This window comes from Macaca fascicularis, chromosome 7 (genome assembly GCF_037993035.2).
Source record: "Macaca fascicularis isolate 582-1 chromosome 7, T2T-MFA8v1.1".
Taxonomy (NCBI): domain Eukaryota; kingdom Metazoa; phylum Chordata; class Mammalia; order Primates; family Cercopithecidae; genus Macaca; species Macaca fascicularis.
The window spans coordinates 133,578,459-133,605,126 of record NC_088381.1 but is presented as its reverse complement, the minus strand read 5'-3'; the positions used below and the strand labels follow the sequence as shown (position 1 = coordinate 133,605,126).

General features: G+C 39.0%; 1 protein-coding gene across 22 annotated transcripts in view; it reads right to left on the bottom strand.

The window, feature by feature from the left end:
• Positions 1-11,719: 11,719 nt before the first annotated feature.
• The window catches only part of FUT8 (fucosyltransferase 8), a 342,625-nt gene continuing 327,676 nt past the window's right edge, over positions 11,720-26,668 (bottom strand). For all 22 annotated transcript variants that reach the window (XM_065548940.2, XM_065548937.2, XM_073997544.1 and 19 more), the window contains 2 exons: positions 20,184-20,334; positions 11,720-12,752 (listed from right to left, as the gene is read on the bottom strand). In XM_065548940.2, coding sequence (XP_065405012.1) covers positions 12,435-12,752; positions 20,184-20,334 — 469 coding nt within the window. In that variant the 3' untranslated portion in view covers positions 11,720-12,434. The remainder of the gene's footprint in view (positions 12,753-20,183; positions 20,335-26,668) is intronic.

The following is a 26,668-nucleotide window of genomic DNA, read 5'->3' as shown; positions in this document are numbered from 1 at the left end:
TAGTTTGGAAGTCTCCTTGGAAGAGATGAGAGCATCAATCTTTGGGGCCCAGGGATCCTTCTTTCCCAGGTAGGCCATGAGGTGAGCTGCTGGGAGGGGGGCTTTCAGTTGTTCCCATACTCTGCCAGCTCACTTGGGCAGCTGCTCAAACAGGGGCAGCTTAAAGAGGCCTACTCTGATGTCAACTGCTCCTCACTCCAACTCCTCTTCCTTTTCAGGCCTTTCTGCCATTTCTCTTTGTTATGTCACTTGCTAGTTGTGTAAGCTTGAACGGTTACTTACACTCTCTGAGGTACAGCTTCCTCATCTATAAAATGCAGTACATTAGCATCTAGCTTATGGGATTGTTGCATGGATGAGACTAAATGTGTGTAAAGCACATAGTAGGTGCTCAGTAAGTGAAGGGTTACTATTGATGCTGCTGTTGACATTAGCCATAGGAATAAGATGGAAGGGGGTTCTGTTAGAAATAACCTGAGGATTTTCCTGGAGGTTCACAGCTCCAAGTCACAAGCAGGGCAATGTTGAGTTAAGGTTAAGTAGCAAGGGAGAAGTTCCTGGTGGTGTTTTTACTCTGCTCCCCACCTTGGTCCCTCCTTTACCATGTATATGCTGCGCACTGCCCTGTACTGCCCATCTCGCATCCTTTCCTCTCCACCCCATTTCCCTATGAAAGCAGCTTTCTCCATGAAGATGCAGATGTTACGGCCCCTTTGAGCTCAGTCTAATTGCAGAGCTCGTAAGTGCTCAGCACCGTGCTGGCAAACGAGGCAGTAGGGATGCATAATGTTTAAGCTCTGGTTATATTAATAAGAATACATGGCCAAGTGATAAATAAGCCAACTCAGGAAGGAAAATAATATTAGAAGGCTAATATGGAAGAACAAAGATAAGACCAAGGAGAGAAGAGAGGTGGGGTGGAACAGGGAGGTGGGATGGGGCGCAGATCTTGGCTTGCTTCAGTGGGAGCCAGCGAGTGGAAAGAGCACAAGCTGAGGAGGCAGACTCAGGTTTGAATTCTGCCTGAGGCAGATGTGACCTTGTGAAAATTGTTAAACTCAGTTTCTTCATGTGTAAAAATGGGACTGACAAGAATATACCTCCACTAAACTGCTGTGAGAATTAAGTGTGATAAAGAGCCCAGCAAATGTTATTTTCTTCTGTGTGCCCTGAATTCCCATAGCCTCACAGCCAAGCCTAGGAGAGATGCCCTGGACCCAGCCCAGACTCTTCACCTCATCCTCATGTTGGGGCAGAGAAAGGAAATGCGCCTTTGGGATGCAAAGCAGATAGGAAGGCCAGGAGGAAATGGTCAAGATTCTCCCAACTAAAGACAAATGCCAATGCTTCTCATTCATTCAATCAAACTGCAGTGAGCACTTATAGTATACCAGGTGCTTGGAATATAAAGATGAATAAAATATGGAACATTTCCCCAAGGAGCCAGATGTTAAGAGGGAGAGACAGATATGTAACCACAAGTGCTATGATGGGAGTAAGGGCTTAATTTATGATATCAATGTATCCTGATTTCAAAGAATCTGCTTTATTGAGCAAACTGCTAAAACGTGTGGAGGAGAATAACGAATACTGCTTGGAAGAATCAGAGGAAGGCGTTTGAACAGGATAACAACAATAATGAGGGCTAACATTTGCTAATGTTTACTGACACTAACACGCCAGGCACCAAGTAACCAAGTATTTTACATGTATTAACTTATTTAATCCTCACGACAGAAACATTATTATTCTCATTGCAAGGGTATTCATATTCATAAGAATAAGGTCACATAGTTTGAAGTGGCAGAGCCAGGATTTGAAGCCAGAGTCTGATTCTAGATCTCATATTCTTAATGTCTATGCCAAATTGCCTCTCTGCATGTTGAAGAATGAATCTTGTGGCCATTCCGAGATCTAAGGCCAATCCCGTCCCCCCTTTCCAAACCTCCAGAATGATCTAGACTAATAGAGATTGGATCATTCATCCAGTCATACCATGTTCATTTAAAAATCTACTCTATGCAAGGATATGTAAGATTCAGAACTGTAGGATTTGTTGGGGAAGGAGCAACCCACAACCCCTTACTACATCCATGAGTTCTGCTTTGTTGTAATTCTCCTTGGCTCTGGAGCCGAGAAACTGGGTTGTTAGGAGTTGGAGTGTCTGCTGGGCTGGTCTTTCCTACCTCTGCTCCTTGTGGGCAGGAATGGTGGAACCTAAGAGGTTCAAGAAATAAAGGGGCTCAAAGGTTTGGCAATCCAAAGGATGTTCCAAAATAAGGGGTTTCTCTCTCTCTTTCAAGGATGGAACAATTCTCCAAATGCATTCTAATGTGAAGCAGATAAAGTGGAACTGCCATGACAGAAGTGGAGTTGGGGATGTAGAGCCCCATTCATTCAATGCTCATGTATCTTCTCCCATCTTCTCAGATGGTTCTCATAGCCTCCTCAGGGGATGCAGTTTGAAAAATTCTGCCCTAGGTAGTGCGCTGACAAAAAGCTTGATGGTGGCCCCTCCTCAGCTCTACTGGCTGTTGAAGATAGGTAGCGTCTGCAGCAGGCAAGTGAGGTCAAAAAAGCAAGGGAGTAATTAATCACTGTTGTCACTTGGAGGCTTTATGAGCATTTATATGACTCTCTGCCCTAATATGTGCTCTGAGTTGCTTGAAAAAGGAGAGAAATAGGCTCTGGGTTGGGATCAGGGAGAGGGGGGTCATGAAGGGTGGGTAAGGAAGGGGGTGTAGAAGAGTGGCAGATACAGGTAGAACAGATGACAAATATTTCCCCCTGTGGCAAATGCAGGAGAAGCCAAGGTTGAGTGGAAGAGAAATGAATCAAAGAAGAATTGGTCAGACTGGACGACGGACTCACACTTGGTTTTATCCTGGATCATATCATTGTTAAACTCTGCTCACTAGAATGCCCTTTACGGGGCAGTGGAACGGCAGACTTTGAACCTTTTCCCGTTCTGTGTATCCCTCCCTAGAATGGGAGTCCAGCACTGCTTCTGTAGGTGACATTATGTGTTCAGATATTGCTTTATGCCAGGACTCAACTCCCATGGCAAAGTCCAAAATATTGAGGAAGTATTGTGGGCTGGTGGAGGCAGAGCTTGGGAGGAAAACTTCCTGGATCCGAATCTGGACTTTGCCACTTACAGTTTTGTTTGACTTAGGCAAGTTATTTAGTCTCCCAGTTTCTTCCTCTATAAAATTAGAACAATACTAGTTTCTCCCTCATAGGGTTGTTGTGAGAATGAAATTAGTTAATACATAGACAGCACTTAAAACAGTGCCTGACATACAGTGGCTATTCAAAAGATGCTAGTTTTTTATTATCATCATCTTCAGAGGTATTTAATTATAGCTCTGGATTCTCTAAAACGTCAAATAACTACTGAGAGTCTTCTCCCATGTCTGAAATAGGTAGGCTGAAAACCTGGTTTGCAAGATTATGGGCAATTCAATACTGTACTTACAACAACAACAACAACAACAAGAAAGGCTTATCTCAGTCACCTTATAGTCTATTATAGATTCATCAGTAGAAGACAGAAGATGGTTTTGCTCCATGAAATCATTCAGGAATCTAGGCTCTTTCACTGCCTGGGAGCTTGGAGCTCTTCACTGATTTCCTACATACAGACTGGAGGCAAGTGAAGAAAGAATGCTTAAGAGGATCATTCAGAATAATGGTCATACTTGGAAGAGGCTTACATCAGTTCTGTACACATTCTATTGGCCAGAACTTTAATTATGTGGCCTGACTATAAAATGCAACCCAGCTATGTGCTTAGCAAAAAGATGAGACTGTTTGGAGAGCACTAGGCCAGTGTTTGCCATATCCTTCAACATTCTGTTATACTTAATACAGATATTAATAAAAAAACTGTTTATTGTGGAAAACATTGAAAAAATACAAAACTAGAAAAAATAGTAACAAATCCCCACAACACATCACTGACTAAAAAGTTTTCATCTCATGGTCCATCTTGTTTCATCTATACTTACACTCAATTCCTCCTCCCACTCATATTACTTTGAAGCAAATCTGAGACACTGCATCTTTAAATCTGTAATTATTTCAGCACAGTACATTCTCAACCACTTACTATGTGCCCGTCACTGTGCGTGCACTAGGAATACAATAAGATAGGCTTTTTGTCTTTAAGGAGATGCAGCTGAGGAGCTTACAGACTACAGCTTATTGAGATATATCAGACTGAATCGCAATGACAATAGAAAACAGAACTCTTCTCTTAAACACACACACACACACACACACACACACACACACACACACACACACACACACACACACACACATCCTTGCAACAGCCAAAATGGCCATACTAATTAATAACCTTATTTTTCCTGACCTCCCTAATTCACTAATGAGCTTTCTTAAGCATCTTCACTCTTTGAGTAGCGGCTCCTGGGAGAGCCATTTTAGCTTAGGAGCTCTATATCACAGAGGATGAGCTTACCTGTCAGTAGAGGAACCTGATAATGGAGCAGCTGCTGAGAGAGGCTGAGAGGCCCTTTCTGGTCTAGTCAGCTCCTGGGGCTTCTACTAAGCGATGACCTAAGGCTTTAATTTTATCTTTTCTTGAAAGTGGGAGGGGTAAAATGGCCTCCAGGGGTTAAGAGGCAGCATCTCAATCAAAAAGAAACTGTTGACAGCTCTGCTGGCTCCAAGTTCTCTCTAATCAGAGCTCAGGACACCTTAATGGTGTCCTGCCACGTATCACCACCGGCACATCAGCCATTCAGCTAGCCAGACAAAGCAACGAAAAAAAATAACATCTGTATACTTCTTCTACTTCCTTCGGCATTCTCTACTCTGCAGAAGCCTGGAGTGAATTTCAGATGCAAGTGGACTTGGAAATTAGACAAGCCATAATTGGGTAAAACACAAGCAATACCAGACTTCATATTAAAACAATGTGCTCTCATGTACATAAATAACTCCAATGTCAAATTCAGCCACAGAATATTAACCTGCATCAGACAGTGGATTCTCTGAAGCACACACAGGGAAACTGTTTTTGCTCTGAGACGTATCTTGTTAAGCACAGAAGGTGCATAGAATCACACGTGGAGTTCCTCCTGCACTTAGGGGCTTGGAAAATGATAGCTTAAGTAGCCACTTACTATAATTTAGTGTCTCTATGTAAACACAACTGGCTGAGCTGGGAATGGACACTTTCAGGGCTCACCTTCCGATGGATGCAGGTAAGCAGAAGTCCACAGGGAGAGTGTGACCAAGCAGATGACCAAGCAGAGCCCAGGGGAAGTCTGCTATCAATTCAAAGAATTTTCACGTGGCCCACCTGCCCACCTAGTTCCTGTTGTGGATATGGGTAGAGTGAGATTGCTTTTGCAGAGCTGATAGCTTTTACAAAGCAATTTTATGTCTGTTATTTCTCAAAGTAACAACTAGAAGCTACCTCCATTTTAAAGGTAAGAAAAACCGAGGCCTAGGCACATTATATAGTTTGCCCAAGATATCAGCAGGTCAGTTTCAGAGCCAGAAGCAGAACTTAAGTCTAAAAAAGTACAGTGTTCTTTTTAACAGATCACACCTACAGTGGGAAACTCCTGCATGTGGTTGCACGGGGGAGTGCAATTCATATTGTAGACAGTGATGATTTGTATATTTATTGAGCAATTTTCTGGTGGATGGCAGTAAGAGTTTTATTGAATTTGTTAAAAATCAATAGATTAAAGTAACTGTCTTAGGAGCATCTTTATCCAGTTTTCACAAAGGCACCATACAGATTAGCGGAGGCCCTACTATACTACCCCCACTATCAAATTTTTCTCTGATGACTGTCAGTGTTTTGTGACGTTGGGCCTTTGTGGATTATCAATTTGAATCTAAAAGACAGGACTACTTATAGCAGGGGTCAGCAATCATCTTTTGTAAACGGCCAGACAGTAAATATTTTAGGTTTTGTAGGCCATACATTTAGGCTTTGTGGTAACTACTCAAGTGCGCTGCTGTAGTCCCCAAAGTGGCCACAGTCAATATGTAAGTGAATGGGTGTGGTTATGTTTCAATAAAACTTACAAAAACAAGCAGTGGGCACAACTTCCTAATGACTGACTTATAGAATGCTGGTCATTTGAATTATCAAGAGGAGTTTCTTGAACGAGCATAGCTTGTTAGAACCTGCTGAGCTCAAAAGGTGTGAAGCCAAAACTTGAAATTAGAGCTGATTTCAAACCCCTTGTTCTTTAAACTCAACACCTGTAAGATGTTCTTATTCTTGGTGGTGTGACCCGCCACTATGTGGCAATCAATTGTGCAGTATGTTTGTGAAGAAATTCCAGTGTTTTTGAATATCACTTAAAAAATAATGGAATAGACTAGATGGGACGCATGATGGTGGGTACTCATTCACACTTCTTTTGATTTTCTGAACAGTATGGGAAAGTTCGATCTGGTCCAGAGTAGTATATTGTCTCCACTCTTTGGCCTCTTAGGAGACGCTGACACCTCAGTTCTCTTGGCTTTTATGTCCACAAATCCCTCTTCTCTTAGTTGAGACAAAGCTGTGATTCTGTGAATGAAACTTTACTAGGAAACAAAGGTGGGAAAGAAAGCAAACAACAAAAGGAATTTCTAAATATAAACAGGTGAGTTTGAACAGCCTGTTAATTAGGTCAGGAATTAAGTTACTCTATTTTTACTGAGGTCTAGAAAAAGACATAGTCAGCTGCTCTAGCAAAATGACCCTTGTTCCTCTTGCAACCAGATCCAGCCACCCAGGTTCCTAATCCAGACAGCTGCACCCTGGCACCACATAAGACCTTGTTACAATCTCAGGCTCCACCATGACCTTCTTAGAAATTTAGGGCTGGAAGAGAACTTAGAAGTTATCTAACACTTGTTACACACTTGAGGTCCTCAAGGCCAAGTCTGAGAGGGGCCCAGCCTATGAGCTTCATAGAATATTGTTATGAATATGCTATGAATGGGCTATTCTGAGCCCAGGAAGACAGCCAGCTAAGCAGGTATTTCTAAGGAATTGGGACACGTGCCACAACTGAACTTGAAAGCATTATGCAGCTGTTACCCTCTTACCAATCCTTTCCAGAGATATAATCTTAACTTTATTTTTAAAAAATTTGTAATGGGTAATTTTCATAATGTTATTTAACTGAATGTACCAAAAAGATATTTTACATTTTTTATACTAACTTTTATACTAACCAACCTGACGCATAATTTATATTTACAGCACATATCAATTTGCTTTAAATTAATTTTTATCTCAATAGCTTTTAGGGTACAGTGGTTTGTTACATGGATGAATTATATAGTGGTGAATTCTGAGATTTTAGTAGGCTCATCACCCAAGTAGCATACATTGTACCTAATATGTAGTTTTTCATCCCTAGCCCCCCTCCCACCCTCCTCTTTCTGAGTCTCGAAAGTCCATTATACCACTCCGTATGCCTCTCCGTATTAATCGACAACTTGAAGAATCAGGAGATTAAAGTTATTCCCCTACATTCTTTCAGTGTAGGGGAATAACTTAGCTCCCACTTTTAAGTGAGACTATATCGTTTTTGGTTTTCCGCTCCTGTGTTACTTCACTTACAATAATGACCTCCAGCTCCACTGAAGTTGCTGCAAAAGACATTATTTTGTTCCTTTTAATGGCTCAGTAGTATTCATGGTATATATATATCAAAATTTCTTTATCCACTCATTAGTCAATGGGCCCTTAAGTTGGTTCCACATCTTTACAATTGTCAATTGTGAACTGCTATAAATGTACGTGTGCAAGTGTGTTTTTCATATGACTTCTTTTCCTTTGGGTGGATACCCAGTAGTGGGATTGCTGGATCGAATGGTAGATCCACTTTTAGCTAGAGATATAATCTTGAACTTAGAAAAGAGCTTTCCCAATGTAGTCCAGAGGTTATAAACTAATGGGCCATGGGCCCAAAGGAGCCACAGATATTTATTTCGACCCCTTAGTATTTTATATCTCTTTTAATTAGTTGCTGATACTTCAAAATCTGAAGATTTTGCACAGAAAGATCCATCAGATTTTGCTTGTCTGGAAAAACATAAATATCTGTCCACATTATGTCCTTAGAACAACAATCAGCTGAGGCTGAGTAGAAGCTACTGCCTTGAGACATGTGAAACTGAACCAGTCAGCCAAATTTGCAAACCCTGAATAAATCCAACCAATTCATTTCACTTACAAAGAAAATGAAGTTCTGAGAAAACTGGCCTGTCCCCATTTAATGACAATATCAAAATCAGAAGCCAGATACTCTGAATTTCAGTCAGTGATCTTCAATGAGAACTGTTGCTTTTCCCCTAAAGAACCTGAAATACAGGGATATTACGTGCTTGTGGGCACTATGATGAGGAAGAACAAAACTGAAAACGGGGTCTTCTGCTTCTGCACTCAGTATGTTCCATTTCCTTACTGGGCCAGAAATTCTCATGCAAATCAATAGGGAGGTAAGGCTAGCCAGGAACTCAAAGCCCAAACTTTCCAAGGCTTGTGATCCTGGAACAGCTCTTCCATGTGTCCATGAGAGAGACTGGTGCTAGGAACCAGTCAGTATAGAGGCAAATTCTTTTTGCTCCTTTCTGAGCAGTGCACTTTAAAAATTCCATAGTCTGTATCTGACATAAATTAGGGTATTGTAGCCAAGTTCCCAATTTCACCAATCCTCAAGCCACATGTATTTCTGTACAGGCCTATGGAACCTACTGCACAGTCTCCTGAGAGCATAAATGAAGTATTGGGCAATTGGCTATGGCCAAAGGGGACTTGTGTTTTTCTTCTGAGAGATTTGCTCTCACTGAGGCAGAAGAGATACTTCTAGATGCACCATTTAGACCCCAACACTTTTCCTGCTCACTGAATGTATAGTGACTGTATTCTTTCAGAACTGAATAATAAAGACAATAATCACTGTATAAAGTGGCTTTTAAAATGTGCTTTCTCTTTTAACTCTCAACTCCCTTAGAAGTTGGGGCTGTTCATCTTCTCAACTTTATGAAGAGGGAACCTAGTAAACAGGATTGGCTCTATATAGCAACAATAACAACAACCTAAAGCTTGGACAGAAAAGGAACTAGTCTCTTATTCATTTAGGTACAGTGAAACCCTGGATTAGGGCTTTCACAACAGGCATGAATTCATTTAAGTGCCCAGCTAAGCACTAAATCAGACTTGAGTGGAAGAACTAGGAAAGCCTTGGTGAGATCTTTCGTAATTGCTTTGTCATTAATAAGCAGGATTCTGTTACCCACATTCAATGAGCCCATGCTAATAATTTAATTCCAGGCAAGTCTCTCAGAAATAGGTCTTTCAACAAGGAAAAGACCCAAATCCTAACCTCGCACTGGCCACTCAATTCAAAATCATGCAGGATTTTTTAAGTACCAGGGCTTTATGGAGAAATTACAATAGTGGTAAGAAAAATGTCAGCCTTCTCAACATGGCAACTTGTATAGAATGAATCACCATCACGTACATGATTATTTACAAAAAAAAAAAAAGTGGTTCTGAAAGGCTATTCAGAAAGATGTGGTCAACAGTATTCATCAGCCCTTCACAAGTGCAGGTTTAACAGTTTGGTTACTTCATCTTCTTACATAAGGCTACTGGCTACTTGGCTATTGAGGCCAGAGTCTCGACAGGGGTTTCACAAGACTAGACCTTTCCTCTCCCTTGCTGTTTTTTCATTTTAAGTTAATGGTGGAGTAAGCACCCCCTGAACCAATATTCCAACGAATAACAACTATAAACTCAATAAAACACAAAAAATACCATGAGGGTAGGAGACTGAATACAAACAGAGGCAAGTTCTGAAAAGAGGTTAAATTTTAAAGAAGGGAATGGCACAAGGTGAGTTCCACATTGTATAGCTTTTGGGCTGAAAGAAACCTGCAGTCTTTCTGGTCTAAGAATCAGAGCAACCACAGCTGCTGGAAAGTGAGGGGAGAAATCTCAGCAGAAATGGAGCCAAAGAAAAAGCACCACAAATTCTGTGCATAAATTCTATCCATCTCTCTGGCTGAGCCCTGAACTACACATGGCATAGACTCCAGCTAAATGAATTGAGATTTTCAGCTGCTGCCCAAGACAGTTTACAATTTGAGTCCAATAAAGTTAAATGCCTGCTAACACAAGCAAAAGAAAAATATATACACACACATATGTATGTATATAGATATATCACATCACTTTTCAGAGTAATATAATAGAATCTACAACATAAACATTTACAATGTTCAGGACACAATGTAAATCACTCAATATATGAGGGACCTCCCCCCAAAATCTGACCACTCTGTAAAGATAAACAATGGAGACCAATTCTAAAATTATCCAGATGTCAAATTTACCAGAAAATAATTTCAAAGCGTAATTTAAACATGCTTGTAGTGAATAAAAAAACTCAGTAGAGAAATACAAATAATTAAGTAGAAATTCTAGAACTAAATGATAAAATGTCAAAAATTAAGTCTTCAACTCCCTTTGGGAAATATTCCTTAATTTATTTCCTTCATATCTCTGTTCTTTGGTCCTTTCACCCCTGGAACTGGGTCAATTTAGAAGGAAAAGAGACTAACTTAATTTACCTTTGGATCTTCTATAAGGGCACAAATCAGATCCACAGTTGCTGATGTTCCGATGACATGTGACATGCGAGTTGCAAAAAAACTCATAATCCGAATTACCTCCACTCAGTTGTAGATTGTTTCAAATGACTTTTATTTGTACCAAAACTAAATGGAAAATTGCTTGCTGACACTGTAGGAAGTTAATTTCTTTTTTCTTTGGGAGGCTTGACTTGAGAAAAAGAATTTAGTTAAATTTGGTGGTGAGATTTTATATACAGTATTTTCATTTGGTGAAGATATGAAGGCCAGGACTAACAGTTTCTGCCTAGGATCCCTGATATTTAACATCAAGCCTGAAAGTCGTTCCTACAAAGATATTTTTCTTTTAGAATGTAGTAACTCCTGCCAGGCCTCTGTAGGAGGCAGGCTACATACAATAAGGAAGTGTTTTTATGAGGACAAAAGTGATGTTCAGAGACAAAACATCAAAGTCTTATTTTCTGAAGTGATTCTAACATGGAAGTATTTGGAAGAGATAATCCCAAGACTCAATCCATTGTGGGTCTCCCACTGGTCCTTCTTCTCCCTTGGTCACCAGGTTCTACATACTATGAGACATATACTTCAGAAACAGCCAGTTTCCCAGTGCCTAAGACACCTGATACTCTCAAAAGCAGGGCATGATAGGCCAGGGCAGAAATTGGTTCCTGGATAAAACAGGACCCTACTCACAAAAAGCGATAATAAATACATTAAGAAAGACTATCAAACAAACCTGTAATCGTTTTAGAAATGGAGGTGATAGCTTCTCTGGGAGCAAGGAGTTATGATTATTTCACTCAATTAAAACAATGTCCAAAATAAGAGAATGAAAGCTCCCAAAGAGTGTTCTTAGCAATTTTGTAATGAGTACCAATGAAAACTGGTTTTCAGTATTAAAATCGACCAATGTCTCTGAGTTAAGAATTAGTTACTATATCAGAAACAGGAAAAAAACAAAGTAAATAAGCTGAAAAACTAAAAAGCTCCTCTTTTTATCACAGTTCTTCCACATAAGGCTGATCATCATAACATCCAATGATACAAAATTCTAGAAACTTTACAAAATTCCTTTTTAAAATTTATTTTTTGTTATCAAAGAGTATGTCCAGAAACATTGAGTACTAAAGAATTTGTTCATGGCATTGTTTTACAAAATTTTCTAATGGAGAGTGAATATTTTATTTTCCGATGTATTCTTCACTTATTAATGATGAGGTCAATGAACTGATGCAATTATTTAAAAAAAAAAAAAAACCCAGATAACCTTATAAAGGAAAAAAACAAAAACAAAAACAAAAACCAAACGTCCATTCTCATTCTGAATCTGTTGACCGGAGTGAATGCAGTGGTCACAATACCACCACCAAATAAGAATCAACTTCGTCAGAGTAAGGAGCTGTTCAGGTCTTCTCAATAGTTCACATAGGTCTCTCAGATATAGGCACCATGTTTTAAGTCTCACACAAAATGTCTGTGTCACTTAAATTACACAATATGGCAGTGTTTGTCTTATGGGGACACATTGAAAGAAAGGGACAAAGTAGAAAACCTGTTTGCATGTTATATGTGAGTACATTATTGTACTGTGCATGGGTTTGAGGGCATTGCAGCCCTTGTTAAAGAGGAATTCCACCAATTGAAGCCTCTGTCAGTTCCCAGCTGCTCTTGGTGCTGAGGGTATCTACTCATATAACCTTATTTTGTTAGATCAGAGCCCTCTTCATCTACAGTTTGGCTCAAATGGTTTGAACTGAGTTTGGTTGTTTATCTCTTCCATCTGAGCTTTATTTCTCAGCCTCAGGATATGTGGGGTACTTGACCGTTTCTATCTTCTCTCGAACTTTGTAGGAGGGATATAGGCCCGTCCTTCCCAGTTTTCTGTTGACACCTTTAGAATAGCCATCCCAGTGATTTCCAGCCACACCAATGATATCACCAGGTTCCATGGGAATTTCATCTGCAGTTCGAGGTTGGTGAGCATAAATGGCAATTTGGTTGTGGGCATTCTGGCCCCCAAAATAGTAGATGTCATCTAAAGAATGGAAGTTTGCAGAGGCATCAGGATGTAGTGTTTGCATAATTTCATAAGCAACTCGACAGACCTTTGGAAAGAATTAAAAAAAAATTGTTAGTATATAAACGCTCTCCTTTCCTTCACAGCAATCTAAAAGCCCTTGGCCAAAAGGATGGGGAGTAAGAAGTTGAAAAGTAGGTGGATTCTAGCCACAAGCTTTCAGTTCATTTGCTCTCAGAAGATGGTACAAGTCATTCTTCATCTCTGTGTCTGGATCCTTTTTCAAATTAAAAAAAAAAAAAACCCACGAAAGATTATTACAATTAAAATCTCTCTCTCTATAGTACAAAATAATTTAAGAATATGAATTAGTTAATTTTATCAAACATTTATTAAGAGCTACACACACGTGGTCCAAGCTAGGCACTCATGATACCAAAATGAGTAAGACATAGTTTGTGCCCTTAAAGAATTTGAAGTTTAGGATTAGGATAAAAAAAAACTTAACACAAATGCTGATGGTCCCTTTCCTTCATACACTGTTAATCAATCACACATTCTCATCTGATAATTAGATAGTATTTTTAATTTTGCAGATAGGCAACTAAAACACAAGGAGATTAAGTGATTTGTGCAAATTTCAGTGACAGAATTTCAACTAGATATAGAACCAAAATAATAAAAACTTTGCTTTCAGATTTAGTTCTTCAACAAAGGTTATATTGGCAATGTCATTTTACAATTGAGATCATTGGTAGAATACTGAGACTATAATAAAATAGGGATCAAAAAGATTTGGAACTTTTGAACTTCAAATTCAGCCAAAGGCTCATAGAAGGCAAGCAAAATTAAGGGGGACTCAGGAAAAGAAGAAACTAAATAATTAAAGCGGCTCCAATAATAGCAAACTATAATAACAATGATAGACGCTAATATTTACTGAGATTTTGCTAACTGTCAGACATTGTTTTTAGATATTATCTAATGTAATTAGATTCCTTTCAGCATCCCCATAAAATTCTATCATTATGTTCATTTTACAGATGTCAAAGCGAAGTTAAGGCATTGCTTAAGGTTATACTGATAAGCGGTAGATTCAGGTTGGAACCCAGGTAGTCTGCATATGCCTGTAACCGCTATATGTATTTTCTCTTGTAAATCTTATTCTCCATGTTCATATTGTAACAGCAGAAAGATATAGCATAAGACCAAAGACAGCCTTGGGTAAACCTGACAGTCTTTTCAGGGTGTCTTCACCCACTCTTCAGTCATCTCTAGCCAGGAATGCAGGACCTTGTGTTACTCTTAGGATGACCACAACCTCTACTGTGACAATGAGCCGTGATGTGTTTCCTCCTCTCCACTCTTAAATGTCTTACTCTCATAAAAACAGTATCGCAACCCGTCCCACACCCTTAGAGACCTGTTTCTTCTGGGGATAATCCTAATAATTAGTGTATGTTTTGCTATCAAGAGTTGTTCATGTGTTAACCTTGATGGATAATGCAACTGTTTTATTAAAACAAAGAAATAACTATTATAATAATAGCAGAGATTTCAGACACTGAGGTGGCCCATTATAAAAATGACAAATGTGACTGTAGGCCTCTGCAAGCATACCAGTGCCACACAGGTGTGGCCCTTTATTTTTCTCGTAAGAATGACTGCTAAGGATAGCAGCTGAGCTTAACGAGCACTAATTATGTCCCAGGCAGTGTTATAATAGTGTGCTCTTCCCTCACCTTGTCTCAACTCATTTAACTATTATGACAAACCTGTGAAGTACTATTATTATTCATATTTTACAGATGAAGAAGCTAAGCCACAGATTAAATTTCAAAAAATAAAAATAAAAATCCAAAAGGAACTAGTTAATGGCAGAGCCGCAATTAGAACTCTTTCAGGCTCTTGAGTATATATTCCCTTAGGATAAACACCTAGAACAATGCCTGCCACATAGTAGGTGCTCAATGAGTATCTGTTGAATGAATATTGCTCCAGGCATAATACCAGCCCAGTAATGGAGACGTAAGTCCATGGGTGATATTTAACCCTTAAGATCCATATATAACATTAAGAGGAAGTAATTTTAAAACTGTCTATATCAACCATAGGGCAATTTACTGCAAAAGGCTAAAAAGATTACTATAGTGTTAATGTTTGCATTTAGTCACTCTATGCTTCTTCTCTTCTTTCCTTACCTACCACGTGGTTTACAAGTTCAAATCACATGGTAGGTAAATGAAGGCTTGTAGCTGATGTCCATACTCAGGTTTGATGCTTGACAGGTGGCATGACTGACAGCAGTCTATGGTTTGCAAAGCAGAGGCTGGCTACATGTAGTATGTTTAACTTTATTCTGTGTTGACATGGCACTGCATCATTTTTAGTACATCGTAAAGCACAGAGTAATGGGTAACAGCAAAAATCCTGCCAAAGGATAAAACAGATATGACTGTATTAAAAAAAAATTTAAAAAGAGGGAGGAATCCATTAGTCTGAATTTCATCCCTTAGAAGTAGCCTGAGTTTACATAAGCCTCCAAAGCTTTCTCAGAGTAGATGCGATCTTATTTTTGTCAAAACAGACAAGGGCAGGAGGATCTCCTAGTGTGAGAAGTTGGAAGTGGCTGAGAGATCTGTGCACTTTTCCTGTAAACCACTTTGTTTTACTACAGAATAAGAGAATAAGAACCAGGTCTTTTCTTTGTTGTGAGAAATGCCAGAAGGATTAATGCAGTAACAGCTGCACTGTACAGCACTCAACATTGTAAGCTAGATAGAGCCCCTGTGGATGCAAATACTTTTCTTGTCTTCTGCTCTAGGAAGTAGTCACAGAGTTCACACCTTGGGATTTCACACTGTGCTTTCCTCCATGGTACTCTCAACAGGTATCCACTGTTGTTTCATGAGCCACATCTCAATGGAAATTCCAATCCCGAGCCTTCTGTCTGGAATAGTTAACGTAGTTTTCGGTTTTGCCCTCTGGGCTTCCAAAACCTGATTCAAAGTGTAACAAGAGGAGTAGAGTTGCATGCGGACTTGGAATGAGACCAGAGAGGCTCATAAGAGTACTGTAATAATTGCCATAAAGGGAGGTGTCATGGGGGAAAAAAGTGATTTTGTATTATGATGACTTTCAATGGCTGAAACTGAGTAATGTTCACTGCTCTTTAAACAATGTCTTTAACAATGTTAGTCTTTAAAGTGAGCACCTGCAACCATTTTTGTAAGTCAGATTTCAGAATAAAAATTGATCCCAGAACCTGATAAGCAATATTTTCAGAAAACCTTTCTGATACTGTGCCTATCTACAGCTGGGCTGTCAACTGCTGTTATTCTCGAACTATAAATTCTTTGCTTCAGATTTAAGATTCAAATAAGAAAATAAGTGACAAATGACATGCTTTGCACATTGGCGATTTCCAGTAACACAGAATAGGATTAATGTATTTGGTAGAATGTTTTAGAATATGGTTGCATAGCTTTCAAAATTCACTTGATGCACTTGAAAAAATGCTAATATTGCCTCCAATTTTCATATTAAATCCTGAGGACTGTGCTATTCAATTTACAAGGCTTTTAGGACAAACTTGGCTTTGAGAAACAGATCTGATGAAGGAATTCAGAAAGCTAAGAGCAATAATCGTAACAAAATTAGAGAGCAGAGCCACAGTGTTGGCTTTTAAAAACTTTTCATTGAAGAAGAGAGAATTCCCCTACCTCACTTAAGGACATAAAAGAAAGATTAGAAGCCTGAGACTGAGGGAGATGGGTATAAAAACTTCCGAGAAATCTCAATTAAGGTGCCATGACAGTTTTGCCTGCAGTTTTCCAAACACGTAGCCTTGCATTTTTCCTTCTAGTATGGCATTTCATTCCTGCGGTATTGTCTACAATAGCTCATGGTCAACAGGTCAACTCTTTCCCACTACTGTTATACGGTATTCCTCAAAGGATAGTGTATAGGAGACAGAAAGTTTACATGAGTAAAACTTAAAGACTGTCAAAGAATTATGAAGGAGATATTAAACTTGTATCACTTCCTAACATCTCTTGGCACATGAAATAATCATCGAAGAAAGTTGAGAGTTGGTTATCCATGTTTTTATTCTGGGCTGAACATATTCTCAATGTTTATCTTTTGTCACTCTTCTGGATGTATGGCTTTAGTCTTCCTCCATTTTCCAGAATGCTTATGACATATATAGGAAAGTCGAAAAATTAATTTCACTAAGGTCAACACACACACATTTACTTGAAATACTAGGTCTTCATTCACCTTTTGGGAATGAAGAACTTTTGTTTCTGAAAAATCACATCATATGGCAATATTCTCTTTCAATAAGCTAAACAAAATGAAGTTGAGGTGGTACACTGGCCCAGAGAAATGTACATGCTGAATGTTAACAGTTCCTCTTCTTTACGGACCCTAAGCATTGCCCATGACCACAAGTAGAGCTAATGGAGTCCTTGAAGAGCTCGTTTCATGCTCCTTCTAAAATGTGAGAGCATTTGAAATGAAAGCTATGTGAAATGAAGAAAGCCATGTCTGAAATGAAGCCATGTGAAAAAGAGCTGCAAAATAAATACTATAGAGTCTAACAGGCAGAGATATTCCTATAAGTATTCATATATATAATAATAGCAGCTAATGTGTTTAATACTGTATTGCTAGGTACTATTCACAGTGCTTTACTTTTTATAACTTTTTATAACTCCTTAATCCTCACAAAAACTCTATACTATAGGTACTATTATTTTTTCACATGTAGAAAAATAAACCAGTTAAGAGATAGGCTAAGTAATTTGTTCAAGGACACACAGCCACTAATTGGTCAAAGTTGGACTCAAATACAGATATCCCGACTCTATACCACAGGTTGTCTCTTTCTTGATCTGTGATCAGTGGTCAATGGTTTGGCATTTTATCCCATCAGTGACTTTTTCTCACCCTCTATTGGCAATGACAACAAGATATTTCTTGGGCATTTTCAAACAATTCCAATTTTGGTTTTGGTAAGGGAATCTATATAATAATCCTGCAAACAATTTCATTCACACTACAAAAACATTAAACTTTACTAAATACTTCTTTACTAAAAATATCTGAAAAAAATCCTGAGGTAAGCCCAAAGATTTATCACTGAATATGGAATTATTCTACAATTTCAAATGCTACAGTGGTTAGTCATCAAATAAGGTACATGATAAGGAGGTAATCACATTAGGCAAACTGCTACTCACTATAAAAATGGAAGGTATTTTTACTGTTAAACTTTTATTGTGAACCCTAACATAAAATATTTTGAGTTATTCAAGTCTATTTTGGGTTATGAAATATTATTTTAATTTTGCTTAGGTTCAAATGAGTGAAATTATTTTGGGCAAACTTTGACTGCCAAGAGTTTTTAGGAACTACATGATATATAAGTATGAGCCTTATTCCTTTGGATACAGAAAGTCTTCTCAGCACCACTCCTACTTCATATGAATTGCTTCTCTGGACCCAAGGTCTGAATACACTGAGGTCGACATTATGCATAAAACCAAACAAAGTAATAGAACAATATTCTCCTCAAGCCTAGACAGAATTCTACCATCATGAAGTGACAGAGATCCTGATTTCTAGGTCAAAATTGGAGTTATGAGGATCCAAAATTCTAAAGTACAGCTTCAAAAAGGAAAAAAAAGATTAAAGAAAAAAATTCTATTCCAGAATAAGCCTAATGGTATTACTAAGGAGGGTTGGAAGAAGAAAAGCAAAACATGAGTACAACCCTGTAAGTCTCAGTGCCTGCCTACATGTGAGATTGGTAAACATTTAGACATGTGTAAATTTATTTAATTTTAGAATCTTGTGACTAGAACAGTGACTCTCAACCAGGGCAATTTTGCTCCACAGGGGACATCTGGCAATGTCTGGAGACATTTTTGGTTGTCATAATTTGAAGGGAGGGTCTTACTGGCCAGGGAGGCTGCTAAATCTCCTACAATGCACAATATGGCTCCTCACAACAAAGAATTATCGGGTCTAAAATAGTGCCTTGGTTGAGAAACCTGGACTAGAGGAGTTGACTTCAGGCAGGCCTAAAATCCAGGCCTACAGAGAAGGTGGCATACCTGGGGAAGTGACTCTTGATTCACTCATTCTAACAATAAGCATCAAGAATGTTTGGAGGTTGTTACCAGTTACATGTACCTGTTGATCAGGCAGATGCATAGTCAAGACTCTCAAAAACAGTTGGAAGGAATCAAGAAGTTATAAACCTTGCACCTTTCTTGCAATAAGAATGGAAATGAGAGTTTCTTAAAAGATAGGATCCGCACCCCAATTAGGGAGAAACATCAATAGTGGATGCCTTCATGGGAACTTGAAGACATTTTTCCTTCTGATTAAGATTGCTGCTGTGTGTTCTGTGCAGCTATCTTTGGGTAGTAAGTTGTGTTCTTATTCCATATTAAAGGAATCTGTAACCTTTGCCTGGCTAGGTATCTTTCCAAAAATCGTATCGCCATCCCATGACAATGTATATTGTCATGTAATAAGAAAGTATCCATTTCCTTTTACTCTCCGAAGTATACTCTCGTAAAAATGATGTGGCTTTCCTTTTTTCACATTTTCTTTTCTCTGCCTCTTCTCGACATTTAAGCATACACTTATCTTATACCAATTTGTATGTTCTGTTAATTATTCTCTAGTTATTTCATGTGTGTATTTTGCTTATTAGATTCTGGACCAGGGCAAGAACTGTATCTTCAATCTCCTTTGAAATCTCCTCTGCACCTAGTATAATTTTGAGTGTATTTAACAGCTGGTTGAATGAACTAACCAATAATATGTGCATAAATGAGAGAACAGAATAAAATCCACTATAAATATTGTTATTCTGATATTCCACAGGGCATATAAAGCTGGTTGGACCCTCATAAAAACACATACACCACACCCATAAAATATAATCTTCTGCAACAATTAAATTCAAACAATGATTGTGATATTGTGTTTCTTAAATTTAACATACAGTTTCTCACTTGGTAGAAATGTAGTAGAACTTGAAAGGGAATTACATTTACTCTCTTTTCTATAAAGCAATCAACTGAGGCAAAATTTAGGACATTTAAGCCTCTCAGTATCAGTGCACTAATGTGTAGAAATGGATGGATTCTGGTTACATATTGACTATATGCAAAATTAGAAAGTATTAAGTAAGCTTAATTACTTGTTGTTTCTGTTAAATGCTGTGAACAAGCCAAGTACTTTAAACAACTCCAGTAACTAGCTTCAGTGGAGATGTAGTCAGCCATTACTTGCAAACAACTAAATATTCAGTGCACGTGAATGGGTATTTTATGGGATCTTTCATTCTTCCACAAAAGGGATCATTACTGAGTATCAGAAAAATTGCACCTGAGTCACAATAATAAACATTAACAATACACAGACACACAAATAATTTTTCTAACTCCTATACAACCAAAAAGTATTGGTTATTTTAAAATGCCCTACTGACACTTACCTGGGATGAAAAAGTACACACTAGGAAGTCTGCCTGAGAGAGAAAATGTATATCCAGGATTACTCCACGAAGTGAATTTTCTGTGTATCGGTTGTGCAGTCCAGCTGACCAGGAAATAGAGTTATCACTAATAAATTCATAATTGGGGTACCTGAAAAAATAAATTAATTTATAGATGGTCATAGATACCACAGTATCCTATCAGAAGGTAGACTTGCTGCTTGGACTAAGAGCTTTCTAACAGAAAGGAGACCTTTAATTATGGCATTTAACAGTATAGTTGATGAGACATCTTTGAAGTCCATCCGTGGGGCAGAAACCATTCTGGAATGCCCTGTATATTAAACTTTATTGGCATATCATATAAAACACATACACACATCAAAATGTCCTTTATCAACTCATGAAATAGTCGAAAATTGAAATCTCCTTTTTCTTTTTGTAATGAGTGACTTTTAAGAGTTTATTCAAACTTCTTTCATATTTGGTCACTGGGCTTTTCCTTTAGAATATAAATGTTGTGATAAAACCTCATTAAAATTTTTAATTTAGAATTTTTGATCATTCAGATTTGGATTAGACTTTGTAAATGTCTTCTTCATTGACATTACAAGCTAATAATAAAAAGAAGAGACGAATATTTTAAAAATTTGTGAGAACTAACGGTCTCCCTTAACCTGCATCCTTCTTGAAGAATCATCTACTCTTACCTAATGACAGTAATAGCCCATTCTAATATTTATGGAAGCAAATTCCATAGATGCCCACCAAGTCATATTTTGGTAGTCTTGCTAGAGATAGAGTGTGTGTTTAAAAGTATTCATACAGGATGTCTTTTGAAGAGAATCTGGAATATAATAGAGGAGGAATAAATATTTTCTGGAGGAATAATAGTTCCTATATAGAAACCCTGAAGCATCAGGAGTCAGTTTACATGTTTGTCTTTCAAACAGTATTCCAAAAAAGGTTAGGACCATGAGTTTTTTTTTTCTCTGCATCACAGCATCTAGCACTCCACACAATGCTGTGTGAATAAATACATGAACAAGTGAGTGCTACCTATGCCTGGGACTTTCCCTAATCCCCTAAGAGCTGTTTCAGTTTCTTTTCATTTCATGGCCACCAAGGAGCTTTCCCTCATTGCCTCTGTAATAATGATTGTAAAGGCAAAGTCTCTGAGCACTGTTTCAGACTGCTATTCAGTGTTCAAATCCATTTGGCCTCATTATTTTTGACAGTTTGCCCTCTTCAGCTCAAAATCAAGGAGATGAAGAAAATGTCACATTTGTTCTGAAAAGAAAACAACCAGAAATAGTTTTAATGTGATTCTTGTGAAGCTGCATACCCAGGCATGGAGCAGAAACAACAACAAAGAAATATGAAATGCTAGAGGGAGAAAGAAAGGGGGGAACTGATAAAACCAGTACCGGTTTTATCCTTGAATAAAGACTAACTTTGTCAGCATGGTTTGGATGTTCAGTGAAACAAAGGAGTGATCAATTTACCAAGAAGTAACACTAACATTAATGGTCTTCCTAACTAAAAGAGCCCTCTCTGGAACCAAATCAAAAGGGTACCTACGGCTGGGTGTGGTGGCTCATCCCAGAACTTTGAGAGGCTGAGGCAGGCAGACTGCTTGAGCTCAGGAGTTTGAGACCAGCCTGGGCAACACTGTGAAACCCCATCACTATTAAAATAAAAAAATTAAAAAAAAAAAAAAAAAAAAGGTACCTAAGCTCCTCAGGCCCATCTCTACATGCAAAAGAATTCTCAGGCCTATCTCTATGGCTTCATAAATGATACCTAAGTGTAAAACAAAACAAAACACACACAAACAAAACAGTAAATAATGCAAGAAGGAAACTTTACACCTTTCATAATGAGCATGAAACTTTTTGCACAAACATGCTTCTTATCTTTTGCCCTCAAGTATGTCAGTGGAGGAATTCTTCTACCCTGAGGTTTCAGATTCTAGGAATTTTTTTTTTCTTTTTCTACTATATAAAAATTTATTTTTATATCATCCACGAAGGACTAGCTTCCAGTTATAAACTAATATCTGGTGTTGTTTTCTGAAGTCCTTCCCTTGACTGAGGAAGATACTTCTCTTTATGACTTCACCGTACCTGGTACGTAAACTCCTTCAGGAGACTTATCTAACTATACTGTAATTATGTGTTACATGTATATTGTCTACCTGTTGGTTACTCCCTGAGATAAGGAGCCACACATTATATTTTGACTTTGTATTCCTAGTGCTCTGTGCTGTGTCCAGCATATTATAGGAGTTCAACAAAATAGTGAACAAATATACCACTCATTGCTGATTCTTCATTTCACAGGGCAACCAAATACTTTACAAAAAACTTTTAACAAATGACAAGAACATTTCAATGTATCTACTTTTAGAAAGAACTCATCCAGCATTTTAAAAATAAAGAATAAACTCAATTTGTAAATATTTTACCTGGGAGACTTTTAAAGGCTTGTTTTTCTTCCTGGTTTAACCCCATCCCTAATCTCCACAATCCTTAGAATGCAATATTGGGTAGCCAACTTTAATAGTTCTTATTTCTTTGACTGTCAATGATTCTGTGATTCAAACACTGTAATACTGAACTACTTAAGAGATTGCCACAATAGCAATGGCTGCCACAGTCACTGGGATGCTGGTGGTAAAATCTTGTGGATGAACTCAATTTTTTTTTTTGAGATGGAGTCTCACTCTGTTGCCCAGACTGGAGTACAGTGGCACCATCTTGGCTCACTGCAACCTCTGCCTCCCGGGTTCACACCATTCTCCTGCCTCAGCCTCCTGAGTAGCTGGGACCACAGGCGCCCACCACCATGCCTGGCTAATTTTTTGTATTTTTAGTAGAGTTGGGGTTTTACCGTGTTAGCCAGGATGGTCTCGACCTCCTGACCTAGTGATCCGCCCACCTCAGCCTCCCAAAGTGCTGGGATTACAGGCATGAGCCACTGCGCCCGGCCAAACTCAATCTTAACATGGAGAAATCTGAAGTGTAATACCAAGCCACAAAGCATTAACTAAGCATCTTCACACAGAAGCTATATGCATAAAGCTAATTTTAACCCCTTTTCAAAGAATAAGCAACACAGAAAATGTATTCTCCTCTGACTGTGTGAACACTATACATCATTTAAGTTTAATTTTTCATCTCTTCACCCTCTTAAAGCAGAAAAGTCTTACAATGATTACCTTGCACACTATATACTTTGTTAATAGATTAATTCATGCTTTTGGTCTCCTAAAACAATTGCAGAAGTTTTATGATTTGCTTAGGTATCAAAACCAATCCTGGGTGGTTTAAAGTAGAATTAAATCAGAGTAGAAAAACATTTAAGTAAAAGAGTAAATAAAAAAACCCCATCATTTAAATCCCCAAGAAATGACTCAAGTCAAAAATAAAAATAAAAGGATTTACAAAGAGAAAAAAATTATGCATAAAAGGCTACTACTATAACAGAATATGGAGAAAATTGCTGCCTGGACCACCACTGGGAGGGGAGTTACAGCTGTTGGCTACAAGGAGGAAATTCTGGTTTTACTACTCGTGCAGTTCAAGTAGATACTGCCAACTGTACTATAAGGGTTGTTTGGTATAAAACTGTCATGCTGTGCTATGGATCAAAGCTGTAAAATGTTTATATCTAGTCGAGTGTGGTGGCATGTGCCTGTAGTCCCAGCTACTTAGGTGGCTGAGGTGGGAGGATCACTGAGCCCAGGAGGTCAAGGCTGCAGTGAGCTGAGATTGCGCTACTGCACTTCAACCTGGACCCTGTATTTTAAAAAAAAAAAAAAAAAGTTTATACCCTTGCATCTAAATACTTCCAAGTCCAGAAATCTAAGGAAATAATGTGGATAATTTTAGGCATATGTCATAGCATTACTTGTAAGAATGAAACATTGGAAATAACCTGACTGCCGAATATTCGGAGAATGGTTGGTCAAAAAGCAATGACATATCCGTACAATGTATATGTATGTAGTCATTAAAAAAGATGTGGCTGGGCACAGTGGCTCATGCCTATAATCCCAGCATTTTGGGAGGCCGAGGTGGGCGGATCACCTGAGGTCGGGAGTTCGAGACCAGCCTGACCAACATGGAGAAACCCCGTCTCTACTAAAAATACAAAATTAGCCAGGAGTGGTGCCACATGCCTGTAATCCCAGCTACTAAAGAGGCTGAGGCAGGAGAATCGCTTGAACCTGGAGGGCAGAGATTTCAGTGAGCCGATATCACGCCATGGCACTCCAGCCTGGACAACAAGAGTGAAACTCTGTCTCAAAAAAAAAAAGATGTTTAGGCTGGGCATGGTGGCTCACGTCAGTAATCCCAGCACTTTGGAGGACAAGGTGGGAGGACTGCTTGAGCCCAGGAGGTTGAGACCAGCCTCAGCAACATGCGATCCTGTCTCTACCCACAAAAAATTAGCTGGGCGTGATGACACATGCCAATGGTCCCAGCTACTCGGGAAGCTGAGGAAGGAGGATCTCTTGAGCCCAGGAGGTTGAGGCTGCAGTGAGCCACGCTTGCACCAATGCACTCCAGCCTGGGTGACAAAGCAAAAAAAACTAAACAAACAAAAAAGATGTTTACAATGACTGTTTTAGCAACCTGGCAGAATGGATCTATTGCTGTATTAAGTGAAAAGGGTTTATATTATAAAGAATTCAATTAACTACAGTAATGCTCCAGTTAACAACGAGGATATGTTCTGAGGAATACATCATTAGGCAATGTTATCACCACGCGAACATCATAGAGTGTATTTACAAAAACCTGGATGGCACAGCCAACTATACCACACCTAAGCTATACATATATACCCACCTAGAATATATGGAATGCTTATTGCTCCCAAGCTACAAACCTGTACAGCATGTTATTATATTGAATACTGAGGGTAGCTGTAACACAATGGTAACATTTGTGTATCTAAACATAGAAAAGGTACAGTAAAAGTACAGTTTTATAATCTGTGGGACCACCATCACACAGGTGCTTAATCACTGACTGAAATGTGGTACATGACTGTATTAAAAAATGAGACTACATAAATGGGATTGAGGATAATACTTTTTCCTTGCTTTGGTAATGATATGGTTTGGCTGGGTCCCCAAACCTTGCCTGTGCTGTTCTCATGATAGTGAATAAGTCTTACGAGATTCGATGGTTTTAAAAACGGGAGTTTCCCTGAACAAGCTCTCTTCTCCTGTCTGCCACCACATAAGTCATGCCTTTCACCTTCCAACATGATTGTGAGGCCTCCCCAGCTCTGCGGAACTGTAAGTCCATTAAACCTCTTTCTTTTGTAAATTGCCCAGTCTCAAGTATGTCTTAATTAGCAGTGTGAAAATGGACTAATAGGGTAAATTGGTACAAGAATTGGAGTGCTGCTGAAAAGATAACTGAAAATGTGGAAGTGACTTTGGAATTGGGTAACAGGCAGAGGGTGGAACAGTTTGGAGGGCTCAGAAGAAGACAGGAAAATGTGGGAAAGTTTGGAACTTCCTAGTGACTTGTTGAATGGCTTTGCCCAAAATGCTGATAGTGATATGGACAATAAAGTCCAGCTGAGGTGGTCTCAGATGGAGATGAGGAACTGGAACAAAGGTGACTCTTGTTATGTTTTAGCAAAAAGACTGGCAGCATTTTGTCCCTGCCCTAGAGATCTGTGGAACTTTGAACTTGACAGAGATGATTTAGGGTATCTGGATTATAGGTATCTAAGCAGCAAAGATTTCAAGAGGTGACCTGGGTACTGTTAAAGGCATTCAGTTTTATAAGGGGAGCAGAGCATAAAAGTTTGGAAAATTTGCAGCCTGACAATGTGACAGAAAAGAAAATCCCATTTTCTAAGGAGAAATTCAAGCCAGCTGCAGAAACTTGCACAAGTCATGAGGAGCCGAGTGTTAATCACCAATACAACGGGAAAAATGTCTCCAGGACATGTCAGAGACCTTTGCAGCAGTCCCTCACATCAGATGCCCAGATGTTTAGGAGGAAAAAATGATTCTGTGGGCTGGGCCCAGGGTCCCTCTGCTGTGTTCAGTCTAGGGACCTGGTACCCTGCGTCCCAGCTGCTTCTGTCATGATAAAAAGGGACTAAAGTACAGCTCAGGATATTGCTTCAGAGGGTGGAAGCCCCAAGCCTTGGCAGCTTCCATGTGGTGTTGGGCCTGTGGGTGTACAGGAGTCAGGAACTGAGGTTTGGGAATCTCTGCCTGGATTTCAGAGGATGCATAAAAACACCTGGATGCCCACACAGAAGTTTGCTGCAGGAATGGGGCTCTCATGGAGAACCTCTGCTAGGGCAGTGCAGAAGTGAAATGTGGGGTCAAAGCCTCTACACAGAGTCCCCACTGGGGCACCACCTAGTGGAGCTGTTAGAAGAGGGCCACCGTCCTCCAGACCCCAGAATGGTAGATCCACCAACAGCTTGCACCATGCACCTGGAAA